Genomic DNA, 12230 nt, shown 5'->3' with positions numbered 1-12230 from the left:
GTTGTACTTGTCCAGCTATACCAAGCATAAGTTGGAAAGAGTGCAGAAAAAATAATGTTCACTGGACTTGAGCGTTTGAGTTATATGGGGAGGCTGGATAGGCTGGCACTTTTTTCTTTGGAGCATTGGAGGCTGAGAAGTGACCTTCTTGAAGAGTACAAAATCATGAAGGGCAAAATCATAAAGTGAATGCTCATCATTTTTTTTTCAGGATAGAGGATTCTAAAACCAGTTGCTTAAGGTGAGAGGGAAAAGATTTCAGAGGGACCTCAGGGGTAACATTTTCACTTGGTCCTTATCTAGAACAAGCTGCCAGAGGAAGCTACACGTGGATACAATAACAACTTTAAAATATATTTGGACAAATACATGGGTAGGATGGGTTTAGAGGAGCTTGGGCCAAATCCAGTCAAATGGGACTGGCATAGTATGGTACATTAGTTGACATGGACAAGTTGGGCCAAAGGGCCTGTTTCCATGCTGTATGCCACTATCAAAGGAAAGGTGTAGATATGCCCCAAAATGTAATGTCTGAAGACTGGGAAAGCTTCAGAATTTATATAAAATTTATATTAAAAAAGGTGGAATATTTGGTTAGCTAACAAAAAACATAGTCACAAACCATAAGAGTTTCTAAAGACACCTAAAAAGAATAAAATTAGTAGAAATTAATGTGGATCTTTTACAGATGGGCAGGAGACGTTATAAAGGTGGATAAGAAATGGCAGTGAAATTAATCAGATATTTTGTATCTGTCTTCATAGAAGGTACAGAAAACCTCTAGAAGATAGTGAGGGCCAACATTTCTGATGTGAAAAGGGAACTCAAAGAAACTAGAACAGTAAAGCTCTGTTATCCTGCACACATTGGGCTTTTAGTTTTAATTTTAGAGACACAGCGTGGAAACTTATCTTTTGGCCCACTGAGCCCACACTGACCCTATTTTATCCTACTTTCCCATCGCCTCTCTGTACATTAAGGACAAATGCCAGTTAACCTACAAGCTTGGTAGCCTTTGGATGGTGGGAAGAAACTGAAGTGCTCAGAGTAAACCAATGCAGTCACAGTGAGAATGTGCAAACTCCACACAGGTAAGGACTGAACCCGGGTCTCTGCCGCTATGAGGCAGCAACTCTACCAGCTGCACCACTGTGTCGTCCAACTTTACTCAAGGTTGCCTTTCAGAGAAAGGCATGGGGGCTAGACAGATGAGCCACATAGCAAAGAATGAAACCAAGGGATAAAAGTATTAAAAAGTGATTTAGGAAAAGTTGTGTCAAACAGTGTGAATCAAGTAGTAAATATGAACAAACAAGAGATTGATTCAGGGCAAGGTGAACCGACTTGTTCAGTAATACAGGATCAGTCCATCCTTCACTGCAAAATCGCTGACTAATTAATGACCCGCAGGAGTATTCCAACAGCTACCTAGTTAACTAGAGATGTGCAATGGATGCTTAGGGTGGTATACCCAGAAATGAATTAAAAAATTAAATCCTTGCTATTGACTTGTCATTGTCTGCATAGCTCACCTGACATATTGCATTCGTACAGTACTGCTAAATGCTTCTCTCGGACACGCTTCACATATTCACCAGATATGCAATAGATCTTCCCACAGATTGCTTCCACTGAATCTTTAGCCACTGCTGCTACATGGGGTCCACATTGCTTCCGCAAATGTTCAAGCCTCTCCTGCGAAAAATAAGTGTCAGGACTTATGCAACAGATTAGATCACAATATATTTTTACAAAGAAACATTCATAAAGAGCATCTAAATAACCCACCTATTGTCATTTTCCCCATGGCAATATCTCTTCAATAGGGTTTGAGATGTCTTTGTTCAAAATATCAGCTTTTCTGCTCTACTTTTATCTAATGCTCAGGGCGTTTTCTCAGAAATAAGAGTACCATGAGGATGAATGCTGCGAGGGTTTATTACAGTATTATATACAGAGAAAGCTGCATTATAGACAGCGTAACTGTGGCAGGAATCTTGTTCGGGGCTCAACTCTCATACAAATGATCTTATCACTGGACAGCTTGATCGAGCTGCTGAGCCAATATGCAGCGGCTTCCCCTGAGCTTGTGTTGTTTCAGCAAAGCACAGGGCTGAATCCCGCCTGGCCTGGTGACAGATGAGTGACTTTACAAGGAGAAGTGAATGCTGCAGCTTCATTGGAGCCAATCCAGTATCCATTCGTAACTTTAAAGCCCAATCCATTAGTTGTGTAGACCAACTCTCGCTAAAACCAAAACCACTAGGTCATTCCAAGATAAAAATTCATACCATCGCGGCCATAGCTCCTCCATTAAAAAGGTTCTAATAATACAATAATGCTTTCGGTTTAATTTCTGTGCCTCAAGTTACATTAAGAAACTGGGATCATAATCACCTGTGTTGTTAGATGTCTAAAATTGTATTCAGGGCACATTTATAGGGAAAATGGCAGTAAGCAGCATATTGGTGTTGCACATGTGAATATCCATTGTAAATAGGTAGAGTTGGAAGATCATGATGTCCATCAATGTGCAAAGTTGGTTTGATTCCAGTGTTGCCATTTTGGAACTCAATGTTGCATTCCTAAATCCCCCCTCCATCTAAGCTAATTACCCACAAAATTAGTGGTAACATCCTGGTTGATTTCTTCAGCTGCCACTGTATTGTTGCTGTATTTTTTGTTGTCTGTCTATTTTTAAGCTGAAAAAGGAATAATGTGGCAAGCTCTGAAGAATTTTTTTGTTGACTTCAAAGCTTCTGTACAAACTGACTTGGGAATATAACTAGGTGTTCTCTTTAAAATGCAGCTTGACAGGTAGAATAAACAAAGAGCGAATCAATCTGCTGCAAGACAGTATCGGTGGACACAGTCCCTCAGCAGGAGGCCTTACTCCCCCAGGGTATTCAGGGATCTATTCTCCTTTTTGAGCAGCAATGTGACAGACATCGGTACTTGAATAAAGTGTCCTTTATCAGCTGCTACACATGCACTATACAATCTAAGTGCAGGGCAAGGAGCATATTACTGGATGACGGCCCTCGCAAAAATAATTCCTGCTTCCATCTGCAGCTGGAGATATAATCAGCACCCACACTTGACAACTAGTTTTCATTCTCCTTGGCAGACTCCATAAGGTGAAGAAAGCTCATGACCCGCTAAAATGGCAGGTTTCCCCATAGTACTGGATGCCATTGACTGCGCATAGATCACTTGGGAGAGATATTCTACTACTTCAGTGTCTGGCTGATGTGCAACAAAATACAATGAATCATGCAGGTCAATGCCAGTATCTTGGTTACCAGCCACAGTGTTAAACTTGGCTGGGAAATGAGTGTCTAATGCATGACAAACTGGATGATGAACATGTTCATCACATGTTCTCAACAGCAATTTACATACAATGTGTCACAGAGCTGTAACAGCTGACAATGTGGTTCCAATACTTGGCAAAGCAAAAAACAACCTTTTCACCAAGATCCTAGCAAATATCTGAGCACGTATAAAAGCAATCGTAAACATTTAAATCAAATTTCTCAATGAAATCTTGTGAAACTGCTTAGATAACTCAATTAATTACGTTTCCGTGAGAGCCTCTGCATGTCATAGTGCTTCCATGGAGTTCTACCAAAATTAATGCAGAATGGCTGATCAAATGCTACTGACTTTCAGTGAGGGATATGGGAGAGGGTGTTGGATGTTAACCTCGAATATTGTGGCTTGGAGGATGTTGTAATGCAAAGAGCGTCACTCTTCAGGTTTGGCATCTCTTGTTGCGCTTAGTGCTTCTTAATGCTCAACATCTTTCGTACCTCTGCATGACCTGATTTCATGACACTTTCATTAACTGCACGCAATGTTGAGGATTCCCAGAGTCATTTTTCCTGATTATATTTGAGTGACCCCACTTTTAGTGAATTTGTCAAGATTGATCTATTTGCCTGACCAGATTACGGAACAATTCTTCCAATTTTGCCAAGTTTGGAGATGTTGGAGGAGAGGATTTTGCAGGAAAGATTGGAATATATCATTGCACACCTCATATTTGATGCCTAGATCAATCTCGGATTATCCACCCTATCTTTTTGTTATTGAACTGTCACAGAAATTTCATTGCACTGAATGGTTTTCCAGACGATTTCAGAGATTAATTTAATGTCAATCACACTGCGATGGATCTCGAATCATGAATTGATTTATTGTGAATTTGTTCCTGCTGATTGGTGCGGAAAGAAAACATCTGGGCTTTAGAGAACCAGAGAGGATTTTGCAATAATCATTGCTTTTTAAGGTTTTATTTAATTCATTTTAATTCCTATTTTGCTACAGTGAGTTTTAAGTTCCCATCTCCTACCTCTGGATCCACAATCCCATATTATAATCACAATGCTGTTGTGTTCTTATGGTCTAGCTCTCCAATTACCCCATTAATCTGTCCCTTTATGACTGGAATTTTCCCTTAAATACTACTTATTGGCCCCTGTTTCTCACTGGCAACCCTCTATCAATCTAATTATTTCATTAATGCTCACTATGTCATAACCCTCATTATCCCCAACCTGTATTATCATAGTAATAATGCAACTATTACTTCATTGTTCTGTAATCATCCTTTATTCTTTTAGTTTTTCCTTACCATATAATCTTCTTTTGTCGCAGATGGCTCCTTTCGTAGCCAATTGAAGGTTTCTTCAACGTTCCATTTCACAGTTTTCCTGATATCTGGTGTAGCATTCCTGGGGAAGCAGCATCCAGTGGGCAGGAGAAAATAGATCCTCAGATCGTTACTTACAAATCAGGCAAAAAGAGTCAAGTTCCTTCTCATAGCTCATCGTGTACAGACTTTTACTGGAGGTAACTATAATCCACAACCCCAAAAGAGACTAGGAATTACCAACATAAATATAACGAATTCAGAACCCCCCCCCCCCCCCAACCACCACACATACAAACACTTACACACAAAACAACCTAAAATGTAAGTTGATCTGCCACCCTGCAAGAGGCTGGATATCCGGCTACAAGTGACACCATAAGCTTCTCTAATATCTACCAGGATGCAGCATCCTTCAGGTTCTTGGACACATGCAACTTTAACAAGTTTCAAAAGACTATCATCCAGGGTAAATCAGCCTGCTTAGATACCAAGCAATTCACCATCCTATCATTCATTCCCTCCACTACTAGTGGGCAATGCATACAATGTGTTTCATCGACAAAATGCCCTGCAGCAATTTGCACTTCCCAGATTGTAATGACTTCCAGTTTACACTTTGCCAATTAGGCTACAAATAACTTTATGGTTTCAGTTCAACAATCTTTCATAATAACTAAAACGAATGTTGTAAATTTCCAGTTCTGATGAATTCAAGAGAGAGCTGGATAGAGCTCTTAAGGATAGCGGAGTCAGGGGGTATGGGGAGAAGGCAGGAACGGGGTACTGATTGAGAATGATCAGCCATGATCACATTGAATGGCGGTGCTGGCTCGAAGGGCCGAATGGCCTCCTCCTGCACCTATTGTCTATTGTCTATAAGGTCTCTGACACCCCTTCCTAAACCTGTGAAACTCCCCACCTAAATTTAGAGACAGCAGTTGTGCAGGAATGCCTTCACTTACAAGTTACAAATTATACAATACAGGAAACATTATTCATCATTGGCAAGTCAAAATCCTGGAATTCACCATTCATCAGCATTGAAGCCCCTTTTTTGTAACTGCACATCGTACTCCAAGCATGGTCTCCCCAACAATTTGTGCAGCTGCATCATTATTTCTTCTTCATCACACTGTCCATCTAACTCCCCCCCCCCCCCACTCACACACTTTTAAGGAACCGTGCATCTTCACTCCCTAATCTCTCTGCTCTGCAACACTCCCCAGGGGGCTTTCATTTACTGATTTGTACTCATTTACAAGTCTCGCCTTAATTTGACATACCAAAATGTAACACCTCACATCGTCAGAGTTAAATTCCATTTGTCATTCCTAAGCCCTACTTCCAACTGATCTAGATCCTGTCATAAACTTAGATATCCTTCCTTGCTGTCTACTGTACCACCAATGTTGGTGTCATCTGCAAATTTACTGACAATGTTAACTACATTGTCATCCAATGACATTGACTTGAATTTGGGGTTGATATTAAGGAACACAACTGCATCCCAGAAAGAGTCAGTCCAATTCCTGATATTTTAAAATCTCAAAATCTATCTTTATATTCATTCTTGGAACATCTAAAAGGTCTCATCAGCAGGACCGTGAAGATCTTAAAATATACATGAATACTGATGGTGGAAACAATCCAAGCAGAAGCAACTTAAATATTTTTCTCATAAACTAACCTAGATTCAATCATCCGCTTTGCTGATTCTGCATATTTGAAAAGCAACCTTCGGGCTTCTTCCCTGTACTTAATACGAGACAATCTGCAAAAAAAGATCAAAGATTTACATTGATTTCACTGTATCAATTTCAAGATAGCGAATTATGTGGTTAATGATATCTCAAAGTCTTTTCTTCATTAATGGGTGCCCATCAATTCCCCAAGTAAAAATATTGATCTATTTATGCCTATCCCCTGGAGATGGTCAAGTTTGAGAAGAGTAGTTTGTTCTTGGTTGTGGGAGGGGCTGTCATGGGATGTTTAGAAAAAGGGAATGTATGGGAATGTATGGGTGCATGGAAAAATACTTGTAAAGGTCTTATATGGAACAAGGGTCTCAGTATAAGAATCACAGTCTAAGTCTACAGTCTGCATTACAAAATAAAATATAACATTACCTGATAGGAATGTCATTCATTACTTCTCGAAACATGGAAGGAGATACAACAGGATCACAATCACTGGGCAGCAAAGGATCATTGCCCTTGTCGATCGCCTTGCGCTCCAAAAGCCAGCGATTAAATGAGTCACGAGGTGGATCAATCCCTGCCAGAGCAAAGAAATTGATGTTAAATAGCACCTACAAGTCACATTGATATCTTGCCTGGAACCTTGGTTCATTTATCTACTATTTGTATTACTGAATATATTGGACCATTTAACCACACAAAAAAATGAAATTGATTGTTATATAGGCAATGAAAAAATTGAAATTTAGAGGAGTACATGTGCTTTGAAAGTAATTTGGTACAGGAAAATATCTGCCAGATTTTATCAGTGGCGAGCTGATTGATTTCAGTGTGATTGCCAGCAATATGTTTGAACCAGCTTCAACTTAGAGGCTAGGTTTTCTGCATTTTCCCCAACTGTTATTCAATCTGCTGTGAAAAAATCTACAATGGATGTTATGTTAGAAAACGAATGAGCTTCACTGTTTGGCTACAATTCTTCCCAAATCAGCATTCATTGTCTTGGCTGACACATAAGACATGGTCCAAGTAGGGTCTGATTTTTAGCAACAATCAGAACCTTCTTGAGAGTAAAACAACATGTCTCCAAAAAAAAAAATCAGCCAGATCCTGTGGACTTCCCTTACTCTATCCTACAAGAACCCTGTTAGTGAAAAGAGGGGACCTGCATTTATATTGCACCTGCCAGGACAGAGGGCTGAACAACCAGTTTTGAAATATTACAATTGTTGCAGTATTGAGAAAGTCAATTTTGGCTTAGCGAGTATCAACACATAATAGAGATAAATGAGCAGTTAATCGGTTTCATGGAATAATATTGTCTAAGGTACTATTTTTTATTCAGATAGTGCAAAGATACCTGAGGGGCTTCTAAGACTGATTGGGTTCCAAAAAACACTGGCTATCAAAAGCCCCTAATCCTTTATTGGGTTGTATCCACTAAAGTTTGGTACAGTGAAAGGGTATTTTATTGAAACAAGATTCAGAGGGGTCTTGACAGGATCGACTTTGGGAAAATCTTTCCTCTTGTGAGAAAATCTGGAACCATGAGTTAAGATAAGGATTCACCCGTGAAGACAGAGATGACATTTCTCCTCACAGAGGGTCAATTCTCCTCCTCAAAGTGCAGTGGAAGCACAGTCTTTGAATATTTTTAAGGCAGACGTAGGTAGGAAAAGCAGTGATAGGTTACTTCAGGTAGGCAACAATGCTGGGTAGAGTAACAATGAAATCAATCACAAGCTCATTATACGGTGAAGCAGGGTTGAGTGCCAAGTGATGACCTCCTGCTCCTAATTCATATGTTTGAATGGTAAGTTGAAAGGAAGGTAAATGAACCAAGCTGCACTGGAATAAAATCCACAGCCTGGTGTTTTTATCTCATTACTATATAGCAATTTTTTGGGGCATATCAAGAGGAGCAGCAAGAGAACACTTCTGCATCCTTACCAGATATAGGGATTACCTTCTCTCTGTTGACACAGCTCCTGGTAGTGTTGTCTCAGTTTTAATGTCAGTTGTGCTCGTAGTATTTCTACATCTGGGTGTGGCGGAAGTAGCTCAACTGGAGCACGCTCTTTAATTACTGCATTGGTTGGAATATCAAGGTCCCAGTAAACACTGCAACACAGAATTGTAACCCGTGATTCACAATACATATAATCAGCTGCCTCTTAAATAGCAGTCTCTAATTCATAAAATGAACTCTATTGCCTAGAAGCTGAATTTCCAACACAATGCAACTAAAAACCAATGCTTTTTGGGGCAATCGTAAGAACACGGATAATCTCTAGGATTTGTGCAGTTCAGGGGAATCCAGCTGCTTTCACTCATGATCCACACCAGCACACATTGACTACTTCACAGAATGCGTGCAGAATAGTTCTATTCACCCGTGCAAAATTATGACGGTAGTGGCAGGTGAATTTAGTCCGTGTTTTTCTATTTTGGCATTTTTCTACTTTAGCAACATTTTCACTCACTCACGTGAAGCACCTTTCTTACCAGTCTATTCAAGGCAGTTGTGAAATTTACAGCGCTCCTCACGCAATTGATGCACATATCTGCAGGACACTCTGAAGTTTGTTACTTAGTTATTTCACAGCAATACGGACGGACTAACTCCTACCAAGGATGTATCTGGGATGGTTCCACATGGTATAATGAAGGAACTGGTGCAACAAGACACTTATGTGTTCAGAGGGAAGAGTGGAAAATGGGCACGTCATCACATCTCCATGAGCAGTAAGATGTCATGCTAAACGCCAACTCTCTGCACAGTAATGTACACACACTAGTGATTGACCTCAATGATCTTCGGAGGGCCAATCTAAAACAATTCTGCTCTGAGAGGTTAAGGTCACTTTCACTCTGTATTTTCTGGCCTTTGGATATTTCAGACAACACCCATTCCAGGGGCAGCACGGTAGCGCAGCGGTAGAGTTGCTGCTTTACAGCGAATGCAGCGCCGGAGACTCAGGTTCGATCCTGACTACGGGTGCTGTACTGTAAGGAGTTTGTACGTTCTCCCCGTGACCTGCGTGGGTTTTCTCCGAGATCTTCGGTTTCCTCCCACACTCCAAAGACGTACAGGTATGTAGGTTAATTGGCTGGGTAAATGTAAAAATTGTCCCTAGTGGGTGTAGGATAGTGTTAATGTACGGGGATCGCTGGGCGGCACGGACTTGGAGGGCCGAAAAGGCCTGTTTCCGGCCGTATATATATGATATGATATGATATGAGGGGAGGGTTTCGCTACTGTATTGAGGTCGTTGATCCCCTGCAGTTTTGAACACATCCTTGAGCAGAAAGCAGTAAGATGCGCAGCAATCAGATTTACGTAATTTCCTTTTGTCTTTCATTATAGAGTAATGGAGTTATAGAGCACAGAAACAGGCCCTTCAGCCCAACTTGTGTCTGCTGTGCTCGCTTGATGTTCTGTACAATTCTACATGGAGATATGTGCAAGTGGTAAAAGGTGGTAGGGGGAGGGGATATGCGTAGATGGTAGTAGAAGCCATCTGGATGTACTATCAGGCTCAACCTGACTGACCAAAAATTCGATGTACTCGATAGTACATTCACCATGTGCTCTGCTGGTCCTCCAAAGTGCATGTCCAAAGCTGGAGCTGCACTGAGTGACTCACCTCCTGACTCCTCAAGACCTTCCCAAGGTATAAGTTAGGAGTGTGATGGAATACTCATTTGCCGAGATGACGGGCGTGTTTACAACTCAAAACCATCCAGGACAAAGCAGCCCCTTTGACTGGCACCCCATCTACCACCCAGAATATATATTCCCTTCACCAGTGCATAATAGCTGCAGAGTTTACTATCTCCAAAGTGGGTTGCTTTCTGATTAACTGGTTGATTAATTTTGAAAAAGTGATCATTAATCACTCTGCCCTGATTAAAATGATTAATTTTCTAAAATCAGATTTTGGTGATTTTCAAATTGAAACTCATTCTTTCTTGGCAAATTTGGCTTTATTTCACAAATGTAAACCTACTTTAGACTGTCATTAGGTAAGAAGTCAAAAAACATAAGATAGCAAAGGTTTAATCACTCATCTTGTGTGCAACTTTGTGACAAAGAGGTCAGCAGCACTCAAACATCATTCAGACTCAACTGAGCGAAGAGGAATTGTCATGAGTGCTCTGTACACTTTTTCAAGTGTGCTTGGGCGTTTCAACATGCTTTCCAGGACTACTATTTCTCACTTCAATATCTTCAAAATGACTTGCATGTTTGAACTTGACTCTATTGGCTTCAGCTTCTTGGCATTCTTCCTGGAGAGAAAGGCATCAAGCTCTTTTGATTTACTTTGCTTCACAGTGGTCTCAGCTTGATCATTATCTTCTTCACCATTGTCATCATATAATTCATCTTTGTGAACGGCCACATGTAAATGTCTCTCGCAATTTTGGCAAGATCATTTGTTAGTGGGAATGCAAATCAAGAGTTCCAGGCAGAGTCATAATACATTGGATCATCCAAGTACCTGAGGAGTCCAGAAATGCCCTGGTTTCTTCTCTGCTCAATCCTGGCACGAACAGCTTCATACAGTTTTCTGCCGCTATCATCAGGTTGCTGCTCCAGATTGGTCAGCATGAAATCAAACATTCTGTCAGCTTTGACTAAGTTCCAATCAAGCTGTCAGAGGCCGAGGACATTAATTTCAATCAAATCCAAACTTTCGGCTAACTCGGATGACAGCTGCAATTCAATTTCAGACTGGAAAAGATGGCTGGATGAAAGCTCACTGTTGGTATGACATCTTCCAGTTCCAAATCCTGCCTCAGCAGAACCAGCAGTGAATTCCAACGTGTTTTGCAGTCAAGGATCAATGCCATCTTATTCCCTTTTTCACGTTTGACTAGGTTTTGCAGTAAATCATTTCTCAAGGGTGATTTGCAGAAAATCTTGGTAATTTTGGTGATTATTCAAATCAATTCAGAATTCTGTGCCACAGAAGGCAGTGGAGGCCAATTCACTGGATGAATTTAAAAGAGAGTTAGATAGAGCTCTAGCGGCTAGTGGAATCAAGGGACATGGGGAGAAGGTAGGCACAGGTTACTGATTGTGGATGATCAGCCATGATCACAATGAATGGCGGTGCTGGCTCGAAGGGTCAAATGGCCTCCTCCTGCACCTATTTTCTATGCTTCTATGTTGCCTGCAAGTTGAACATCCATCCATGGATTGATCAACCCACTCACCTATGGAGTCATCATCACCTTTGTCCTCATCATCAGGCTTCTCAATCTTCTCTTCTTCATAGATGTCATCCTCTTCATTCCTCATCTTCATCGCCATGAGCAAATATGTTATGCGGTTGCTTGTACAACGCATCAACCACGACTAAGTGAATGCCATGTGAATGACACAATTGCTAGAAAATGCCTAAGTCGACCGAGCTTCTTCATGACACAGGCTCCATCGGTGGTCATCTCAACTACATGTTTCTTCAAATCAATGCTAAAAGTTTCAACTTTATCAAGGATCTGTTTAGTCCTTTTTCAGCAGGCATTCAACCATTGATTCATATCATCCCAGTGCCAAAGAGCTTATCAGTATGATGTAAATTGAGCCGCATGTAGCGCTGATTTCTCTTTGAGGTCCACTCGCCTAAAGTGAGTGACAAGCAGTCCCCAGATTCCAGTATTTCCTTCAGTTCCAGCTTCATTTCTTCACGGATTTTTGTTCCAAACTTCAGGACCATATCACAAATTCCTTCTCTCGTACTTGGGATTGTCAGACCGTGTGCTTTCCAGACATTTTTTATGTCAATACTTTTGGCCTAAGTTGCAAACCTGCAATAACAAACTTAGGGGTTTCTGTTGATTTCTGCTTGAAATGCGGAAGAATTGTTCCC

General features: G+C 40.8%; 2 protein-coding genes across 5 annotated transcripts in view; one reads left to right on the top strand and one right to left on the bottom strand.

The window, feature by feature from the left end:
• Positions 1-12230, top strand: part of LOC144604376 (cytochrome c oxidase subunit 4 isoform 1, mitochondrial-like) — a 420358-nt gene that overhangs the window by 225913 nt on the left and 182215 nt on the right. The window lies entirely within an intron of this gene.
• Positions 1-12230, bottom strand: part of pcif1 (phosphorylated CTD interacting factor 1) — an 85245-nt gene that overhangs the window by 26550 nt on the left and 46465 nt on the right. For all 4 annotated transcript variants that reach the window (XM_078418684.1, XM_078418685.1, XM_078418683.1 and 1 more), the window contains 5 exons: positions 8321-8475; positions 6784-6931; positions 6345-6428; positions 4637-4736; positions 1533-1695 (listed from right to left, as the gene is read on the bottom strand). In XM_078418684.1, the coding sequence (XP_078274810.1) occupies positions 1533-1695; positions 4637-4736; positions 6345-6428; positions 6784-6931; positions 8321-8475 (650 nt within the window). The remainder of the gene's footprint in view (positions 1-1532; positions 1696-4636; positions 4737-6344; positions 6429-6783; positions 6932-8320; positions 8476-12230) is intronic.

The sequence above is a fragment of the Rhinoraja longicauda genome, chromosome 22, assembly GCF_053455715.1.
Source record: "Rhinoraja longicauda isolate Sanriku21f chromosome 22, sRhiLon1.1, whole genome shotgun sequence".
Classification (NCBI taxonomy): Eukaryota; Metazoa; Chordata; class Chondrichthyes; order Rajiformes; family Arhynchobatidae; genus Rhinoraja; species Rhinoraja longicauda.
This window is presented reverse-complemented; position numbering and strand designations above follow the sequence as displayed.